The sequence below is a fragment of the Lepidochelys kempii genome, chromosome 3, assembly GCF_965140285.1.
Source record: "Lepidochelys kempii isolate rLepKem1 chromosome 3, rLepKem1.hap1, whole genome shotgun sequence".
NCBI classification, from domain to species: domain Eukaryota; kingdom Metazoa; phylum Chordata; order Testudines; family Cheloniidae; genus Lepidochelys; species Lepidochelys kempii.
In genome coordinates, this window is record NC_136382.1 from 23244945 (window position 1) to 23266964 (window position 22020).

At 38.0% G+C, this 22020-nt stretch overlaps 1 protein-coding gene across 6 annotated transcripts in view; it reads left to right on the forward strand.

The window, feature by feature from the left end:
* The window catches only part of WDR35 (WD repeat domain 35), a 79593-nt gene that overhangs the window by 12686 nt on the left and 44887 nt on the right, over window positions 1-22020 (forward strand). For 5 of the 6 annotated variants that reach the window (XM_073335942.2, XM_073335947.2, XM_073335944.2 and 2 more), the window contains exons 3-9: window positions 890-961; window positions 3438-3530; window positions 5352-5480; window positions 6857-6990; window positions 9003-9168; window positions 10094-10239; window positions 12846-12971. In XM_073335942.2, the coding sequence (XP_073192043.1) occupies window positions 890-961; window positions 3438-3530; window positions 5352-5480; window positions 6857-6990; window positions 9003-9168; window positions 10094-10239; window positions 12846-12971 (866 nt within the window). The remainder of the gene's footprint in view (window positions 1-889; window positions 962-3437; window positions 3531-5351; window positions 5481-6856; window positions 6991-9002; window positions 9169-10093; window positions 10240-12845; window positions 12972-22020) is intronic. The other variant, XM_073335945.2, reaches the window with a different exon arrangement.

Sequence of the window (22020 nt, forward strand, 5' to 3'; positions counted from 1 at the left end):
CCCACTATAAAAATTTGTTCCAGCACTACTGTCCAGGCCTAAGTAATGTCAGAGAAATCTGTTAAACAGTTTGAGAGTTCATTTTAAAATAAATATGTTAGTCAAATTTTTATTTATTTGTTAAGCGCCAATTCCCAACCCTTGTCAATGAGATTTTGCTCCTAATCCATTTAGGATTTACTTTTAAAAGTCCTACCCTATGTCTATTTATGTTCTGTACCAGTGCAGTTCTGAGCACATGGTTGGTGCTTAACAAATAATTAATAATACGACATTTATTTTGAAATGAATTCTCAAACTGTTAGGTTGATTTCTCTCAGATATGAACTCAATCCAGGTAGCTCACTCTTTTTAAACTGAATGAATATTGACTGCTGGCCAGCATGTTGCTATTTAAATATGAACTGTAGCGTGAGGAGTAAAGGTTATGCATATATATTTGTAAGTCATGTATGCAATTTATGTTGCTCTGATTATTGTTAATCATTCTTCTGTTATACAGTGGAGCCTAGAGAGCAGGCTCAGTGCATTTTACAAGTTAAGATAAGTAAATTTTAGGAAAGGGAAATAATAAGGCTTTTTCAAGTTCTTGTGCTTTTTCAAATGGAAAATAAACAAAGGGAGTTGGCTTTGGTTTCTCTTCAAGTCTCTGGATCCTGATGAGAGTCTGAGCTTGGGGAGTAGTTGGGGCGAGTTCAGATGCAGCTAACAAACTGAGATGTAGATAGAGAATGGTCCACATCTTGCAATATTTTCTTCTGAGAGTAGTTTTATTGAAGTCAATGGGATTGACCACATGAGTTAGGATTACAAGATCTGATTCCACATGTACAAGTTGATGTATTTCATTTATTACAAACAGTTTTTATAATATTTTATTTTTGTTTAGATGAAGCTAAATTAAAGGGACTTGCAGCTCCTAGCAATCTTTCAATGAATCAGACCCTTGAAGGTCACAGTGGTAAGAGTTACATTATGCTACTCTGTCATCTTCTGTTTAATACTAAAAAAGCTAAAGGTTGGAGTAAAAATACAAGCTGTTAATATTCTGTTATAAAATTGATAAAATAATTTTATTGTTGTGTCTTTTCCTACTATAAGACTGGAATAGAGATTACCAACATAAATATCAGTCATGTAATGGCTTGGCCATCTACTATTATTAATTAATCCAAGGAAATAAGTATTTAAATGGGTTCCTATCACCTGGCATGGCAGTTTTCAGTTTACATATATGTACATCATACAAATAGGGTTTGTAGTTGCTGTAGGGCAGGGGTGAAGAAGGGTGGAATGGCAAAATTTCAGTGCCAAGAGAATGATCATAAGGAAATTGGAAGCACAAGAGAGTACTCTTTGAACTGTTCCATTAGAAAGGGTCATGGACCATGGAAGGTGGAATTTGAAGAGTCATGGGGTCTACTAGGTACGCTTAAGAGAAAGAGAGGCTGTTTTAGGTTATTAAGATAACATAGGAGAATAGACTTCTGCTCACTGTGAATATTTGGAGGTGAGGCCTGTTAGATGTTTGGTATTTGAGGGCCATATTTGAATGTGATGGAAAAGATCAGTTCTGAGAAAGATAGGTGGAAATCCCAGTATGCTGTGGAAGATTAGAAGGGTGATATCTTTGATTCTGAAACAGACACGAAGTTGATATGCAGTGTTGTAGCCGTCTTGGTCCCAAGATATTAGATATCAGCAGATATTTTTGAGGATGAGCGTGACCTGGGTCCAGGTGAGGAGATAAGCAGCCACTGTTTGTTAAATTCAAAATTTGCAAGTTAGGGAATTTTGTTAGTCAAGGTAAGAGGAAATGAAGGCATGACAAATTTTTGACTGAAAAGTGGCTTCGTTAATTTCTAATATGGATTCAATATAATAGTCTGCTTCATAGACTAGGAAATTTGGGAAGTAAATAAAATTTTGAGGTCAATCAAGCACCTGTATTTCTGAGAGTAGGAGTAATTGTGAGATTTGTGTCTCAGATGGAGTAGTGGTGTGCAGGATGTCCTTTGTAATAAGGAGGGAGATTTTCAAAGGCACTGTCAAGGTTCCTCCCCCACTCTGAACTCTAGGGTACAGATGTGGGGACCTGCATGAAAAACCTCTTAAGCTTATCTTTACCAGCTTAGGTCAAAACTTCCCCAAGGTACAAAATATTCCACCCGTTGTCCTTGGACTGGCCGCTACCACCACCAAACTAATACTGGTTACTGGGGAAGAGCTGTTTGGACGCGTCCTTCCCCCCCAAAATACTTCCCAAAACCTTGCACCCCACTTCCTGGACAAGGTTTGGTAAAAAGCCTCACCAATTTGCCTAGGTGACTACAGACCCAGACCCTTGGATCTTAAGAACAATGAACAATCCTCCCAACACTTGCACCCCCCCTTTCCTGGGAAATGTTGGATAAAAAGCCTCACCAATTTGCATAGGTGATCACAGACCCAAACCCTTGGATCTGAGAACAATGAAAAAGCATTCAGTTTTTTACAAGAAGACTTAATAAAAAATAGAAGTAAATAGAAATAAAGAAATCCCCCCTGTAAAATCAGGATGGTAGATATCTTACAGGGTAATTAGATTCAAAAACATAGAGAACCCCTCTAGGCAAAACCTTAAGTTACAAAAAAGATACACAGACAGAAATAGTTATTCTATTCAGCACAATTCTTTTCTCAGCCATTTAAAGAAATCATAATCTAACACATACCTAGCTAGATTACTTACTAAAAGTTCTAAGACTCCATTCCTGGTCTATCCCCGGCAAAGACCCAGCATACAGACAGACACAGACCCTTTGTTTCTCTCCCTCCTCCCAGCTTTTGAAAGTATCTTGTCTCCTCATTGGTCATTTTGGTCAGGTGCCAGCGAGGTTACCTTTAGCTTCTTAACCCTTTACAGGTGAGAGGAGCTTTCCCCTGGCCAGGAGGGATTTCAAAGGGGTTTGCCCTTCCCTTTATATTTATGACAGGCACAAATGGCAATTAGGCTCTTAACTGCCACTTATACTTTTGAAAATCTCCCCCTAGTAGAATGCCAATTATTAGATCTGTTGACCTGAAGAAAGCTATAATGACCCAGGAGTTAATGAGGGTAAGGCAGGCAGAAACAGAGAAGAGGACAGAAGCCAGGAATGAATACAGATTTGGGCTTTATTCTCATAGAAGTAATATCTAAGGTTGCATTTGGAGAGACTGTGACTGAAGGGAATAAAATAGATGAAGAGGTGGGGGCAATGCAGTAGAGGTCTGTGGAAAGAAGAGCGTTTATTGCCAGTCACAAAAAAGAGTGGCTGAAAAAGCAGAATCAAAATCAGCAGAGCCAGGAGATTCCATAAAAGTGTGATTGAAAATTTAAAAAGGATGTAATAATCTTTATTATCTTAGACCATTTCCTGATTAATATAAAAAGTGAATTTTATATAATTTTCCAGGTTCTGTGCAAGTGGTGACCTGGAATGAACAGTATCAAAAGCTAACTACCAGTGATCAAAATGGGCTCATCATTGTGTGGATGTTGTATAAAGGTATTGTCTGAGACAAGTCTGAGATTGGGTAATATACCATAGTGAGTGATTTTGAGATTGAATAATGTGTGTCTGTAGACTTTAATTGCAGGTTACAAAGCTCAAAGTAGGTGTAAGGTATGTTTGAAGTTCTTAGTTTACAAGCGTTTAATAACCGGGCTTAATTGTACGCATTTTCCATCGTGTAATCCCGTATAAAGAATGAAGTCATCTTTCCAGAACTGCCTTAAGAAAAAATCTCAGTTTTCAAGTGTTTTTGTTCAACAGCAAAGAATTGAAACCTTATTATTCACTTTTCTCAATAGCCAAACAAACATTTTCATATTTGCAAAAAACCTGTTGAACTATACAAAGAATATACAATAGAATGGTTTAGGTTTAGTCTTAGATGTTAATATTGAATAATCCTTTGTGCTATAACAGTAAATGCAGAAAAGATACACTCTAGTGGAGGTGTTAGGCCTTAGAGACCTTGCCTAGAGTAAATTTTTCTACAGAATCTAGAATTATTCCATGAATTTATTGCATTGTCATAACTAAGTAGTGTATAATTTATAGTATTCATCTTCTGTGTTTTAATATTTGAGCTGTTAAAAACATATGCATCAGCACAATTTAAAAATACATCAATTGTAGGAGTCCACCAATTATCACAAGCAACCATATCAAAACAAACCAATGAACACATATATAGTGGGAGAGAAAGAGAGAAAAAAATCTTTGTTAAAGAACAGAGTCCTTTGTCAAATTACTAGAGAAATAGAGAGACATTTCAGTTCTCCATCTTGGATGCATCAAATCAGGTGGTTTACTTTGCCTAGGATTAATTTTACTGTCATAGCAGAATCATGTATATCAGTGCCAGAAAATACTCATTAGGTCATTTAGTTCATTACCCTATCAAAGAAAATTGTTTCCTAGAGTGTGTTGTTTATGTATTGTCTATTAAATGTCTTAAGCAGTAGAGTTTTCACTACTTCCCTTGGAAAACCTATTCCATGATCTAATAGCTCTGACTCTAGGTAAATCTCACAGTTATTTTAAAAAGACATCCTACATTTTCTCTTTTCTTAACTTGATCACTTCACTTCTTTGGACCACCCTTACTAATTCTCCATCCTTGGTGTCTGCACTTTCTAATATTTGTTGTTTTGTAATGATGCCTTTACGTTTCCTGTTGTTGTCATTTGGCTGACCTGTACATCTTAACAAGTCAAGCCCTCCAACACCTGTTCTCTGAATTTCATTCTATGTGTCAATATCTTTTTGGAACTGAGCTGCTTATGCCTCAACACAGTGGACGCTGCAGTGATTGGTGGCTTATATGTGCCTATATAGTTTCCAAGAGCTGCCTCACCAGTGTTTTACAGAAAGGGAACCATAGCCTCTCCTTTCTGTTTTACATCACTTCTGTGCATGCAGCCCAATGCTACATTGGTCTTTTTTTGTTGCCATATCACATAGCAAAGTCGTACCTAATTTTCTGTCAAGTCTCAGCTCAGGTCTTGTTCTTCATTACTGTTTCACAAGTTTCTCCCTTTTGCTGAATATCTGTATTTCAGATAAACAGAATCTAATTTTATTTCCTGATTATATTTATAACCTCTCTGTATTCCTTTGTTCTTCTTTCTTGTGTTTGTAACACTTCTCAAAGTTACTATTGTTTGTGAATGTCATTATCATGCTATTTGCAGTTTTTTGTAATGTGACATTTAATGATTAGCCGCATCTGAGTATATCTTGGGTTACTTCTAATAACCACATTTCACTTAAAGGATTGCAAAGTGAAAGGTACAACTGAAATCCATTCTCTGATCACAGGTGCTTGGTATGAGGAGATGATCAACAATAGAAATAAATCTGTTGTTCGAAGTATGAGCTGGAATGCTGATGGACAAAAGATTTGTATTGTGTACGAAGATGGGGCTGTGATTGTTGGTTCAGTGGATGGTAAAGTTGTTACTATTATTATTTGTTATTTGTATTACCATAGCACCTATGATTCTTAATTACCCCAATGTGCTACATGCTGTACAACCACAGAACAAAAAATATGGACCCTGCCCCAATGAGTTTATAAGCTAAGTATAAGACAAGAGACAACAGATAGTTACAGACAGATGAGACAATATTGGTCACCTTGGTAGTCTCAGCACACCAGCTGCCTAACTGTTTCCAGGTTTTTTGTGGTCGTCAGAGCAAAGGAGGCTTTAAAGGAGGGATTTGAAGAAGGATAATGCATTAGTTTTGCACATGTCTATGTGGTGCTCTTCCCAAGCTAAGGGGCAGCATAGAAGAAAGCACTAAGGTGATTGTTTGAAAATTTAAGAAGTAGGTTATGGAGGCTGTCATCGTGGGTTTATCACAGGCTGGATTATCTGTTTTGTTAACTAATATGGTGTTCTGGAGATTTGGGTAGCTTTCACTCTCAGTAATTCTGTTTAGAAAACTTGTGTAAGCCAAATTAAGATACTCCAATTGGAGTGAATGTCTGGTTTTCCATGTATGGCAAGAGTGATGATATAGCTGTGGTTCTTAAAGCATATTTATTCTAAGAACTTATTTTCAGGCACTTGTAACTTTTTCCAAGAAAAAGATTATCCTTCATGCAAAAATGTCTGTTCCTTGTTCTCAAGCCAGTGGTGACTTTTCTTTTTGAAGTCTGATAACATTCCATTCATCTTAAGTTACCCGAATATGGAAAAATTATATTTTTTTCATACTTTTTACACACCATTTTTTGCACAAGGATAACCTGAATGTTTAATTTGAAAAGTTCAAATTTTGCACAGTTATAGTAACTGAGAAATGAATGTTTTGCTAAGTTTTGGAAAAATTGGTTGAGAAGTAAAGAATTGATAAAGTGTGAAAATAGCATGTGCCAAACTCTTCATTTTCCTTACTAATTCAAACCTGTACTGTGAGTAGTTTTCCATATGCATGTATCATATATGGATATTCATATATTGAAATAAACAAAAAGAAGGTTATGTGAATGCACAATCCCATGTAATTGAAATTAAAGGCATGACATGCATATTGCTCACTGTTTATTTTTCTTTATTTAAAAAAAATCCCACAGCCAAACTCTGTTTGGTGTGTCATTATGTCTGAGATTTTACTTTTGCAAAACTTGAGAAATACAAGGTTATGTTTCCCACAGTAACTGACTACAAAACTTTCTGCCTCAATATATACATCACTGAATTAGTTACCGTGGAAACTGTAACTTTGAATTTCTTTATCTGTTTATGTAGTTTCTTGTGTCTGAGTAATCTTTCCAATTCTCTGGTATGTTTCTTAAGTTTAATAATTTTCTTTTATAGGTAATCGTATTTGGGGGAAAGATTTGAAAGGTTCACAACTGTGCCATGTAGCATGGTCCTCAGATAGCAAAATTCTACTCTTTGGAATGGCAAATGGAGAAATTCATATTTATGACAACCAAGGGAATTTTATTGTAAGTTCAGAGTTATGTACTGTACAGTATATGTGTCAACTATCTAATTTTTTAATGTAAAACTGTAGATCACAAGTTAAGACAGACATACTTTACAAGTAGTAGCTATAATCTTTTATTAATTTGAGGGTTTTGAATCTTCAGAATTACGCAAGGTCCTACGTGAAGACTTCTTATTCTGATTTTATGCAGGTTTTTACATTATCAAGTTTTCTAATGTAAATATTCTGATAACATTTAAATACACCATCATTCCGAGCAGCTAAATGAACATAACATCAATTAAAACATTCTTTGCCTTGCAATCCATATTTAAAAGAGAAATTTGAAAACATTCATGTACATGCTAGGTAAATGAAATGAAGCTAATGCATCATTAGTACTAATACTAACATATCTTAGGCATCAATCAGGCCTTCATTTTTCCACCATGGCTGTCTAACAGTGAGACGGAATTTTAGTATATTAAATTAGAGCTCTTAAAAGAATTACATCTCATCAGCAAGTCCTTGAGGGAAAATATGTGTGTATACTATTGGTTTATGTTTCTGTCACTGTGTATTTTACTTGCCATTGTTTAGTTTGATCTTCCAGTTATGTGGAGTACAGGAATAACTGTTTGAAAATACTTAACAGTAGTAAAGTGCCAACTTTACAAAAACATAGACTTCATTTTTTGATACGATTGGACTGTGTACCATTACATTTTAGGCAACAACACAGTACAGAAAAATCCTCTAATTGTCCATCCTGATGGACAACCTATTGCCGTAATTAAGTGGGTGTATCAATTAAGAAAAGAGGCCATTTTAAAAAAAGTTCCAAAAGACTTAAAATAATTCTTCTGTAGACAAAATATATATTGCTTTTATTTCAATTTTCTTTTAAAAAATTGATAACTACAAGAGGTCAGATGCAAATAGATGAAAAAGCAGTAGCTTTGAAAGAAGGGTTTGGTAAATATCTACTACCCCTTTATCAGTCTCTAGCCCTATTATCATTTTTGAGTGTTTAAAAGTTGGTAACATTCTTTGTGTCCTCACTATGCAATTTTAAAACTCTCTGATAACTATTTTGGAGAACTGTGTTCAAATCCAGCTAGGATCTAGTCTCAAACGTGGTTCTGGCTTAGCATTGTTTAGCATATGTTACTCAAACAAGGCCTCCTATCTTGTTTATGGAGCAGTAATGTGGAGTATGCACTAAACCATTTTCAAAATCAGTGTAGCTTTTTGATAGTGTAGAAAAGGCATTAAACAATTCCAGATGTTTTGAGTCTTTTTTTTGTACAGTACTTTATTACTGAAAGTTCATGTTGTTGAGAGTGTGGGGGAAGGGTGAGCCTGGGTGACACTTGAAAACATGCTGTCATAGTGGATTACAAATATATAAAAATCTTAGCTTTTTCCAGTTCTCTCTTGAATTACTTTGTAAGTACATTTCTATTTTATAAAACTTAACATCTGCAAACTTTAAACAAAGGAGGGCCTTTTGTAGAGCTGGTTGGAAAACTTTCTGTTGAAAAATGCTGATTCATCTAAACCAAAGCTTTCATCAGGAAAGGGTCAGGGTGGGTTTTGACAAATTTCCAATGTAGAAGTAAATTTGTGGGGGAAGAAGTTTTTTAAATTGTAAAAATGTCCCCATTGACCTTTTCAAAATGAAAAGTTCCTTTATTTGGTTCAAAATGACTTTGTTTGAAGTTTAAGTTATAGTTAAAAATTAATAATAATTTTAAAAGATTGCAATCTAAATTAAACATTTTGCAATTATCAAAGTATCAGTTGACCGAACCAATTCTTTTTTTCAGATTTTCAAGATTTTGAGTTTTTGTACTGAATCAGAATGGGGAAATCTTCTTGAAATCTTGAAAATTTTCCTGGGATATGAGAACCATTTCCACCCAGCTCTAGTAATTTGTAAGATGTTGGTATAAATATACATTGCATTTATGGCCAGCTTAGTCAAATATGTGATAGAGCTGTTAAATGATTAAACTATTCCGTCTCTAGATGAAAATGAAACTGAATTGTTTGGTGAACATAACTGGAGCATTCAGTATTGCCGGAATACACTGGTACCCTGGTACAGAAGGCTATACTGAGCCAGATTGCCCTTGCCTTGCTATCTGTTTTGACAATGGAAGATGCCAGATAATGAGACATGAGAATGACCAAAGTAAGTACAATTTGCTTTTTAGCCGAGCAAAGTAAGGTCTTATTCTCAACTTGAAGAAATTTCTCTGTTTGTCTCTAATGCCATAGCTTTTGAATGCTGCATCTCATCAATTCCAAAATTCCAGGGAATGTTCAAGGCATCAACAGCCAGAACCATACTGATTTTTGGTGAAAATCGTAAGGGGGAAATGGGGAACACATGGAGACCCTGGCATCTGCTTGGCTGACCCAGCAACTTCAACCACCTCTGTGATTGTCTAGAGATAAAAAAAAACAAAACAGTTGACAGCCCCAGACAGAAAGAAAAGAAATGGTAGGGGTAATGGGAGGCTCCCACAGAACTCCTGGCATAGTGAGAAAATAGGAGACCTTGCTATGGGGGGCACACAGACCTCTGGCCATGGTAAGGAAGGGAGTATTGGGGGAACAAAGGATCAAACAGTGCCCTTGCCATGGGGGGAAATGGAGACCATGATATGCAGTGAGGAGAACATGCGGGGACACAGCACAACTGGCATGTGGTGGGATGGGGGAACATATGCCAGGGTGTCTGCAATGAGGGGGCACACAGTGCCCCTCTTATGTGGTGGACGGGGTAATGGAGTTGCACACAGAGCTCCTGGTACAAGGATAGGGGTGGTAGGGAGTCCCTGAAATAGAGGAGACTGGGAAGGTGCCACACAAGGAGCTTGTGGGGGGGAATGGACAAATGCAAGGAGTACCTTGGTGTATGCAATGCCCTTGGCCTACAGAAGTAACAGTGTGTGACCCTTTAGAAATAACATCTAGAATAACTTAAAATTAGGTGTGCCTAAAACTTGAACTGATGGCCTTTTTGCTCAGGTATGGGATACTGAACACTGAGCCATTTTTGTCCAAAATTTTTTTGACACTTCTTACACTTCTTTTTTATTTCTAAAAACTAGACCCTGTTTTGATTGACACTGGTATGAATGTAGTGAGTATCCAATGGAACCACTGTGGAAGTGTGTTGGCTGTGGCAGGCTTCCAAAAAGCAACCACTCAGGATAAAGATGTAAATCTTGTGCAATTCTACACTCCATTTGGTGAGGTAAAAATATTTAATATATTTAATATCCTACATTAGATGTAAAATGCACACTGTTTTTAAAAAACCGCAACAACAAACCTTGGTATACATTTTGTTTGTATGGTAATTGCCCAAACTATGATCAGTGTGTCAGAAGTGCATTGTAGTTTGAATATATTAAAATTATATTGAAGTAAACTAAATATTATTTTTGTAGGGAATTAGTCTACTAATTGCATGGGTTGTGTACTTATAAAACAGTATTGATCATCATGATTCAAGAAGTGTGAATTTATTACTGCACAGCATTAGTATACTATGCTGTAACTATATTTTTTATGGGCCAAATTCAGTAAAACTCAGTACATGGTACCTGACATCAATGAAGCCCATGGGCCCAGAAACTTCTGGAAGCAGTAATAAATTGTATTTAACATTCATATGTCTGTTGGGGACATAGTTTTGTCAAAGAGACAGATTTTTAAAGGTATGTAGGTGCTTAACTGATACTTTTAGAAATCTGGCCCAAAAGTCTTTTATATAGCTAGAGCTTAAGGCCAGGCCACCCACCCAGTCTCCTCCTTCTAAGTGATGGGTTTTTTTACATTTTTTGTTGGTGATGTTGCTCTCATAATAGGTTAGACATAGATATATTAGCCATTGTGATATTTGGGCATCAGCAAAATTATGTAAAGTAGAGGTAATTTGCCTATGAGGAAATTTCTAGTTCTTATAGGGAAGGAAGGCCAGACCAGTTCTGAAGATAGCTGTGATAAGTTTATAACAATGAGAGATATCACTTTCAGAACAAAATGAAGACATAAGATCCAGTGTCATCCTGATTTCTGGAGGAGGATTGTTCCACAACTTAGAATATTTAGTGCCCAAATCTTTGGGACAGTTTAACTAGTCTGCCTGCTAGTCTCATTACGTGGGTGACTGAATCAAGCATTCCAGATTAATACAGAAATATTCTTAAGTAACATTTTAAGTTTGAGGTCTGTGGAAAATTTTGTTGGACTAATTCAAACACTCACAGATAATGGCTCAAGTTTTCAGGAAATGTCCTCTCTTTTTGTGAGTGTAATTTATGTCCACAATATATTTTGGATTTAGATAGCTAAGTACTTGTATTATACCCTCTGTCGGACACTTAGTCATATAAATAGTAAAATTTGCACCTTCTGTTAATTTGGGCAAAGAGTTATGCCCTCGAAAAGTAAGCCAGTCTGAGGCATGAAAATCAGGCTCAGATGCATTGGCAATCTGTTCAACATAGATTCATAGATATTTAGGTAAGAAGGGACCATTATGATCATCTAGTCTGACCTCCTGCACAACGCAGGCCACAGAATTTCACCCACCACTCCTGCAAAAAACCTCACACCTATATCTGTGCTATTGAAATCCTCAAATCGTAGTTTAAAGACTTCAAGGAGCAGAGAATCCTCCAGCAAGTGACCCGTGCCCCATGCTACAGAGGAAGATGAAAAACCTCCAGGGCCTCTTCCAATCTGCCCTGGAGGAAAATTCCTTCCCGACCCCAAATATGGCGATCAGCTAAACCCTGAGCATATGGGCAAGATAAACAGAAGCCATAACATAAAATCAAAGCATACTAAAGCCTTGATTATTCAAAAACTTACCAACAGGAGTAGACGTACAGATATGAGTAACTTTATATACAGAATATAGCTACTTGGGTGTAATTTTTTTTACCTGCATACGTATCTGCAGGACTAGGGCCGTAGTCAATCTGTAGAAACATATGGATATCAAACGTGGCATCTTGTGAATGTCAAGAGGTTTACTGGTTATAACTTCAAACAGTGTTTCAAAATGGGAATTAATTTACCATCTGTTATAAATTGTATGATTTATTTCTATGTAACAATTAAAAGACATAACTGGACATTTAACTTTCTTTTTTTCGCCCTCTGGCTTTTATGATGGGTTAGGGGTAAGGGAAGGGAAAGAGTTAACAAGGTTGGAAAGGATTTATTGTTGATGTTAGTATAATTGTGTGTGTATGTTAGAATTTTTTTACAAAATTGATTGTACGTATACCCATGATGGGGATATTATAAAAATCAAGACAAATGACTAAATTTGTCATCTTTGTCCTAGCAATTGTGCTTGGAAGTAACATCTCAATCTGCTGCTGTGATAAACAGGATTACAATGTCAGGATAAACCAAATTCTTGAAAAATGTCAAATGTCAGTACTGAATTATTAATGGGAAGTTATTTATTTAAAAAGTGGCTCAAATAACATATACTTGTGGACTGAAAGAAGACACGTGTGCTTTCGTTCTCGTTTTAATATTTAGTTTTGTGAGTTTGAGTTATGAGTTAGTCATATATTGCCAATTTTGTGGGTTTCTCTCTCTGACAAAAATAACAGTGCAGTGAAGGCAAAATAATACTTTATGGTAATGCAAATTAAATTTATTTCTGGTTTTGATCTGTTTAAAAGTACAAAAGCCAAATTCTGTGATCACTGTAACTCTAGAGTATTGCTGGCGTAACGGAGAGTGGGATTTAGCCTCAGCTGTCTAACCATTTGTCTCTAATGATCTGGTAATGCTGGTAACTCGGTGGTATATTTTAAATATTCTCTTTTTTAGCATTTGCGTACATTGAAAGTTCCTGGCAAGCAGATGTCAGCATTGTCCTGGGAGGGAGGTGGACTGAAGATTGGGTTAGCTGTTGATTCTTTTATATATTTTGCAAACATTCGGCCAGATTACAAGGTAGGTAGTAACGTAGTACTTGATTTACTGGAAAATCTTAAAACATGGTTATTATCAGAAAATATACCTGAAAAAATGGTAACTTGTTATTGCATATATCCACTCCCTTTGTGTATGTATTCACCACACAGGTTTCTCACCAAACATACCTTTGATTACAGTCATTAATGCACAGCTAGTAGAGGAAGCTATTTTCTGTTCTGTCTTATATGTCATCAGCAAAATAACTAAGTTTTGATTATCTGATTTTGTGCTAAGTGAAAAGAATGCAGCTTAATTTTTGCATGCCAGATTAAGCTTGGAGTTCTGACAGTCTAAAAATGTTTTGATTTCTAAACTGACCAAATATAATAAGGAAGGTATTAATGGGAAATAAATACACACCATGGCAGTGTCATTTCGACAGGCACTCTTTTTCTAATCATTACTGCACTTTAAGACACTTCGACAAATCTGTTTCTAAACGAGTTTGTTAAATTTTTCATGACTACTTAGATGAGAATGTGCTAATGTTTGTGATTAGCGCTTCTGTCAGGGCTAGCAGGGGAGCAGGAAACTTCCTTTTTTGGAGGCAGGGGTGGGGGAGGGAAAGAACTTATCCATCAGTTTCTGAACAATCCATGTTTTTATTTTAAAAATGTAACCCACCCTTAGCATATTTGACTTTATTTACACTGAACAATTTCATCACCAGTAAAGCACCACTAGTTGTAGCAAGGGTGGAAGTTACAGTTGAGACAGGGCTCAGGTGTGTCTACTGTGGTTTAGTTAAACTTTACCTGATGGGGCTAGCTTTCATTGATAGTTACCCTAACCTTTCTGCCCTTCCATTTCCACCACTGTTACCACTGGTGAAGCAGCACTGGTGGTAAATTATGGATCTGAATTTTTTCCTGTGTATCATATGACTGCAAAGTTAACCCCTCCGTCTCCCTAACCCTACCCCCCTGGGCTGGCCTAGCGCCCCCTGCGGCTGGCTTAGTGCACCTGGCATGACATGCACACAGAGCCATCCTTAGGGTACAGTGATTCAGGGCAGCCACCGCGGGGCCCTCCAAAGTGCAGGGCCCGGGGCCGCCACCCTGATTTGCCATACCCTAGGGATGTCTCTGGCTATGTCGCTCAGGGGTGTGGATTCTTTACATCCTTGAGTAATGTAGTTGTACCAATATAAGTCTGTAGTGAAGACCTAACCTAAAGTTTGTAACCAGTCACCAGGATAGTTGATTGAAAACATGGTTTGTATCTGCCCATCACAAAGTCCCTGCTTAATTTGCGATAGTGCAGAAATTGCAGATCCCACAATATTAGACTTTCACCGCAATTTTGTTAGCCAGGCGGCTGACTGTGGGAGACCCTGGCTGGGTCCCATCACATAGTTAAAACTCCATCAGTAATCATTGCAGCTAAGAGTATTTCACCCTTCTCAAAAACCATGGCCGGAACCCAGTAATCAGTTCTGTACTTTTTTTTTAAACAGCTCAGACAGGGCTCTCCAACCATGTTTGTGTAACCAGTTTGGTTGGTTCTCCTTCTTACCAAGTCTCTGTGGTAGAGCATCCCAGAGAGTAATTAGATCACATGCTGATGATGCTGTTTTATGTCTGTCAAGCTGTCTAGAGTGTCTCACAGCAGGGAGTGCCAACCTCAGGGTAGACTGTTAAGAAACAGGGCACAAACCCCAAACTGGTTGCGTGTAGATTTAACCAACCAAGTACTACAACAGCCTTCATGTAGAATCACAGTCTCCTTGGGTATTCTGCTCTATCTTGTTACCTTGGGAGGCTTGCCTTTATTATATAGATGGTCCCTTACACCAAAACAATATTCAAGTTACAACAATATTCAGGTTACTCCCAGTCCCAAAGGACTAGTCACTTACTCCAGGTCAATTGTACCTCAGATCACACACCAAAGACCATGCTTGTTGCCAATTCTATAATAAACTAACTAAAGATTTATTAACTAAGAAAAAGAAATGAGTTATTTACAAGGTTAAAGCAGGTAAACTTACAACACAAATGAGTTATAGTTTTAGATTTCAAAAAGGTAACAGAAACTGCTGTAATATGCGAGCTCTATATGTCCTTTAGGGCTAATCTAAGCAGCTTGGGGATCCCTTTCTCATGCTTAGAAATTTTGCCCTGTACAAATTCCACTTCTGTTTCCTTCTCGTCGGGCATTTTTATTCGTATCCTCCATACATTATTACATGATACATTATTATCAACTTAACATGTATTTTAACCAGGCTAACAGACAGGTGAGCCAGACTGGTTTCCAGTTACGCGTTTGTCAGTGTTCAGTGAGGCCTAGGGGCCTTGGCATGAGCTGGTACCTAGTCTGCCAGCATCACAGTGGCTGTTTCCTTTGGCTTCCTGTCCTGTGCTGGAGACATGATGAGAGAGCTGCCTAGATTTTCCCAGAATGCACTTATACAAATACCATTGGGCAGTGAGTGTAAATGTCGTTTTGATGGCAGAAATACTGCTATACAAACAGAAACTGAACTGTCCTATTTGTAACTGGTCACAAAATTACATTTTAAAAGTAGTAGTGTGAAAAGGACCTTAGCTTTATTCCTCTATGTGCTATATAGCTTAAACCTATACGTCTGGGAGACTTGAAAGAACCCACTCTCACTGAAGTCTGTGTAGACTTCTAGCACATTAGAATAGTATAAGTTTTATTGTAAGTGACTGTTGGTTCATTTGTAAAGATTTGCTTCAACCATTTCACCTTCTGGGGAAAATCTGACATTATGAATAACTTTATTCGGTACAATTATATTACATTTGTTTTCCTGTGTAAAGTTAAAAAATCATATTATTATAAAACCGGTAGTACACTTATTAAAAGGCAAGTAGACTGACATTTATGTTTAGGTTAAACAGTACTTATAAAATCTTTACACTATGTTGTTGTATATGACTTTTTAAGATGACAAACACAGCAGTACAAAGTGGGCTCCTGGTTAAGAATTTAGCAAGGCATTGCTTGCCTGTTCTATCTGATGTTATCTCGTAGCAAATGTATGCTGTCAGCATGCTGAAAAAACTGTGATCCAAACAAAGAATATTCCTTGCTGTTCAATTTTAAAGATAACATAATAGTGGAGAGGGATGATTGAAGTAATGAATTGAAAAGATTGCTTGTTTATGTTAACCATTCAAGTTTTTGTTAACTAGCATTTAAATAGACTGTAAAATAAAGCTGCAAGGATGAAAGAGCATAACATAAAACTTTCAGACGAACATATTGCAACTATAATTAAAGACAGTGTTTCACTCTGTTGTAAAAAGCCACTGGAGAATGATTTGTGTCTCCTCGGAAAAGACTCCAGATAGTTCATTGTAAATTTGCTGGAAGAAGCTCTGGAAATTCTAACCTGCCTCAGAGGAAGTGCTGCCTGGTGTGTTCTGTGGGAAATTTGTAACAACTGGAACACATGCCTATGGCTTTTTATATGTATTTGTTTTTCTTAGAACTACCATTGGTATGTATGAAACACTGAAAAAACATTTTCGGGTTGCATCCCAGGATGTACGTATTTCCAGACCTGGGTTAGAGATGGCAGATGAAGGAAAAAGGGATTTTTTTAAATCTGAGTTCTAAGACCTCTGTGTGTAAGCTGCATTTCTTTCCCTTGCAAAACTGAGTCTTTGTGGGAACAGCTGTCCTTGCATAAAGATATAGATTCTTAGCTGCTCATTTGGATTTAATTACTCTTTCAGAATTATTTTCTACTTTATTAATCCAGCAAACATATGGAATCTATTGACAATATATTTAGTGGCAATGTTAAAGATTGCTAGTTCAAAGCTACATTTCTTCCTTTAATATGTAGCACATTTTATTACTTCTTTTCATGACTTTGGTGTGCCCTTCTGATTATATCAGTACCTTCCTAATGGGAAGTAGCTATTCACACTGGCTGCTGAACAACCATCAGATGGTAGTGATTGAAAGTCATTATTGACTTGGGCCATATTTGAACCCGTGACCTAGAGTTGAAAGGCTTACTATCCCATTATCAGTCTACTAAAGCATCCAGTCCCCAATATCTTTCCTTTTTAAGTACTATTAACAACAATAACAAGTGGCCACAAGGCTGAGAATTGTATGACACGCAGTTAATATTCCTTGCCACTAGTAAAAGTAATGAATGTGGGAGGTCTTGTATCTACTATTATTTAGCATAAATTGAATGGAATTTCTCTAAGAATAGCTAGATTTAATTATTTCTTTTAGTGTTAAAACCTTGAATTATTGCTTCATTTTCAGAGTTTTTGATGCTGTTTAGAATGATTTGTCAGTTATTTGGATAGTAGTGATTACCTAATCTGGAGATTGTATCTACCAAATATCAGATTGATATTTGCATAATTTTCCTTTAAAAAATTTCTGGAATATTTTACTCAGATGCGTTGGGCACTGTCAGTCATTGGTAATCTCACCATTGTTATCAGTAGAAGTAGCAGTATTTACAATTTTGGTGGTTCCTGGACTTTCACAATTTACCCCTTAACTCACTGAGACCATTGCTATATATGGTGACACACAGTAAAATAATATTGCATAGACTTGAAAATTTACAATACTATTTATGTAACAATTCAAGTTCCCTTGATGGTATTATTTAATTATATGACAGTTGCTGTTTGAAATCTAGTGTGAAGAGGATCCTCAGAATTCCTGGCATAGAATGCACTAACCAGCCAAGTGCACTTTCCAAACAGTTGTTATTTCTTAGCACATAATGAAAAAAATATTTAACAAAGGAAGAAAAACCACCAGCGAAGTTGTTTTCTCAGATGGGCCCTGCATCTTCAATTCCTATAGGTCCTGCCTCTATCAAAACTTCCTCAGGCTGAACTCCTTTTTTTCTTTATATCAGAGAGAGGTTTCCCATCATGCCTCACTCTTAAAGAGCACTCTTTCCCTTCTCTGGTGGGGTATATCTATCTTTTCGCTTCAGATAATCCCTAAGAAATGATGAAAACAAATTGAAAGTATGTGGCCATTTAGCTAATATAAAATCATTGGTTGATTCTAAGTTGCAATGGTTGGCCTTTTCATTGCTGGCCTTGCCTTTTTGTCTTCTCTCTGATTCCATATTCCCAGACGTCTACTGATTCTTTATTTTTGGGAGGGATGAAGAAGTTAGTCGTCTTATTTTTGTAAGAAATTATGTGATTATTGTGGGGAGAGTTATTTTTAATGCTTTAATAATCACTTGGTTATTTTGGCCTGTCCCAGTCTTGTAAGATTGCAGGGTTTGGGATATTTGTTTGATTTATTATGTTTGCTATGTGTTTGGGAAGCAAATCCAAAGGAAAAAAGATTTCAGGAGAGTTGGCAGTTTTTAAAAGAGGCATTATTAAGGCACAAGAGCAAACTATCCCAGTGCGTAGGAAAAATAGGAAGTATGGTAAGAAACCACCCTGTTTTAACCAGGAGATCTTCAATGACCTGAAACTCAAGAGTCATACAAAAAGTGGAAACTAAGTCAGATTACAAAGGATGAATATAAAAAAAGCAACACAACTATATAGGGACAAAATTAGAAAGGCTAAAGCACAATATTACATTAAACTAGCTAGGGACATAAAGAGTAACAAGAAAATATTTTACAACTACATTAGAAACAAGAGGAAGACCAAGGACCAGGCAGGCCCATTACTCAAATTTGGAGGGAAAGACAATAACAGAAAATGTTTTAAATGCCTTTTTTTTGTTTCAGTTTTCACCAAAAAGGTTAGCAGTGATGGGACAACGTAGTGAACATTAGTGTAAATGGGGTATAATCGGAGGCTAAAAAAAAGAACAAGTTAAGAATTACGTAGGCTTGGTCTGCACTAGGAAATTAGGTCGATATAACTACATTGCTCAGGGGTGTGAAAAATCCACACACCTGAGCAACATAGTTAAACTGACCTAACTCCCAGTGTAGACATTGCTATGTCCACGGAAGAATTTTCCTGTCTACCTAGCTACCACCTCTCAGGGAGGTGGAGTGCCTATGTCGACGGGAGAATCTCTCCTGTTGGTTTAGGTAGCATCTTCACTGAAGCACTGCAGTGGCGTAGCTGCAGCCATGCAGCTGCACTATAGTAGCGTTTTAAGTGTAGACAAGCTCTTAGACAAGTTAGATGTTTTCAAGTTCAGGAACTGGCTGAAGAAATGAGAACTTGTGGGAGATGGGAGAGATCTCAGAGGACCGGACAAGGGCAAATACAACACCTAGCTATAAAATGCAGAATAAGGACAATTTGTGATTAAGGCTTGGTCTACACTACAGAGTTAAGTCCATGTAAGGCAGTTTGTCGACCTTACTATGTCTGTGTCTACAGTACTGCCTTGCTCCTGCTGATGTAACTACAGCAACATAATAATTCCACCTCCACATGAGGCATAGGGCTTATGTCGGTGTAAGTCAGGGTGACACAGTGACTTTGTAGACACTGTGTTCTTTACATTGGCTGTTGGCTATCATTCTTGTCATTTTTCTGGCTCTGCCTGAGCTGTGAAATTGACAAGAAAGCTGGATCCTGGCTCCCCAGCTGGGCTGCTGCTAGGTCTATGCTCCAAGCCACACTGCCACCCAGGGTCCCTTTAGGGTCCTGGCTCCCCACTCGGAGCACAGCAGCCAACTGGACTCAGGGTGCAGATCTACCTGCTGGAGGCAAGAAGCCCCGGGCAACTGCTTCCCTGCTCCTGGCTGGGAATGTGGAGCACCCCTCTTCAGTCAGTGGAAGCACTCCTGTTGAGGACGCACACCACCGACAAAAGGAAGGTAGTGCGGACATCAGCTACTGCAGTAATTTCTGCAGTGGCTGTAAGTTGACCTAATATAGGTCGATTTAAGATTGTACTGTAGACATGATCTTATAGACCAGTCATCTTAATTTCGGTACCCAGGAAGATAATGGAGCAAATAATTAAGCAATCAGTTTGTAAGCACCTAGAAGATAAGGTCATAAGTAACACTGACCGTGAATTTGTCAAGAATAAATCATATCAAACCGACCTAATAGCCTTCTTTGACAGGTTAACAAGCATTGTGGATAGGGGGAAAGCATAGATGTGGTATATCTCGATTTTAGTAAGGCTTTTGATACTGTGTCTCATGACCTTCTCATAAGCAAACTAGGGAAATATAGCTTAGACTTATCTACTATAAGGTGGGTGCACTGCTGGTTGGCAAACCATTCCCAGAGAGTAATTATCAGTGGCTCATAGTCAAGCTGAAAGGGATCTGGCTTGGGTCTGGATGGATCTATTCAATATTTTCATAAATGATTTGGATAATGGCAGAGAGAGTACATTTATACAGTTTTGGACTATACCAAGCTGGGAGGGATTGCAAGTGTTCTGGAGGACATGATTAGAGTTCAAAATGATCTTTACAAACCGTAAAAATGGTCTGAAATAAGTGGGATGAAATTCAATAAGGACAAATGCAAAGTACTACACCTAGGAAGGAATAATCAGTTGCACTGGATGAAATGACTTCTTAGGAGTGAACACTGCAAAAAAGGATCTGGGGGTTATAGTTGATCACAAATTAAATATGAGTCAACAGTGTAATACTGCTGCAAAAAAAACAAAAGAACATATATTAGCAGGATATATTAGCAGGAGTTTTGTAAGTAAGACATGAGAAGTAATTCTTTCACTCGACTCAGCACTGATAAGTAAGGCTGTGAGTTTGTCACAGAGGTCAAGGAAGGTCATGGATTCCATGATTTTCCATGACCTCCGTAACTTTTGCAGTGGCCGGTGCTCCTGGCTCGGGCAGCTCGGGCAGCCCCTGCGCCAGGCATGCTGACTACTGCTAAAGCAGTCTCAGGCCAAAGTACCCCAACTTACCCCCGCCAGTAGCAGAGTTTGGGTGTGAGAGGGGCATGGGGTTGGTGCACCTGATGGGATGAGGTGGGCTGTGGCGGTGCTTACCTAGGGGGCTCCCCGGAAGCGGTGACATCCTTCTTGCTCAGCTGCTAGGTGGAGGCATGGCCAGGCAGCTCTGCATGCTGCTTCCGCCCAGAGCGCTGGCTTCACAGCTCCCATTGGCTGAGAACTGTGGCCAATGGGAGCTGCAGGGGCAGTCCCTGCAGGCGGAGGCAGAGCACAGAGCTACCTGGCCATGCCTCCACCCAGCAGCTGAGCGAGGGAGATGTCGTCACTTCCGGGGAGCCCCCCAGGTGCAGAGCCAGGGAGGAAGCCAGCACCAGCAGGGGTCCCAGCCAGTGTGCCACCCCCCGAAAGCAGCCAGGCCACCCTCTCCCAGCCCCCACTCCCCCAAGTTTTATTCACTAGTATTTTTAGTAAAAGTCATGGACAGGTCATGGGCTGTGAATTTTTGTTTACAGCCCATGACTGTCCATGACTTTTACTAAAAATACCCATGACTAAAACGTAGCCTTACTGGTAAGGCCTCAGCTGGAGTACTGTGTTCAGTTTTGCGTACCAGACTTCAGGAAAGATGTGGATATGTTAGAGAAAATCTAGAGGAGAGCAACAACAATGATTAAAGGTCTAGAAAACATGACCTACGAGGAAAGATTGAAAAAACTGGGTTTGTTTAATCTGGAGAAGAGAAGACTGAGGGGGGACATAAATCTTCAAGTACGTAAAATGTTGTTATAAAAAGGAGGAAGATAAATTGTTCTCCTTATCCACTGAGGACAGGACAAAAAGTAATGGGCTTAAATTGCAGAAAGAGAGATTTAGGTTAGACATTACGAAAAAGCTTCCTAATAAGGGTAGTTAAGCACTGGAACAAAGTGCTAGGAAAGTTGTAGAATCTCTGTCATTGAAGGTTTTTAAGAACATGTGTCAGTGATGGTACAGATAATTCTTAGTCCTGCCTCAGTGCAAGGCACTGGGCTAAATGATCTGTTGAGGTCCCTTCCAGTCCAATATTTCTATGATTTCTAAGATTCCAAGTCCAATTCCCAGAAGGGAAGTGTTCACATCACAAAAATAAACACAGCAATTGGTACTTATAACAAACTCAAAAGAGAATAGATTGTGGAAAGTGAACTCT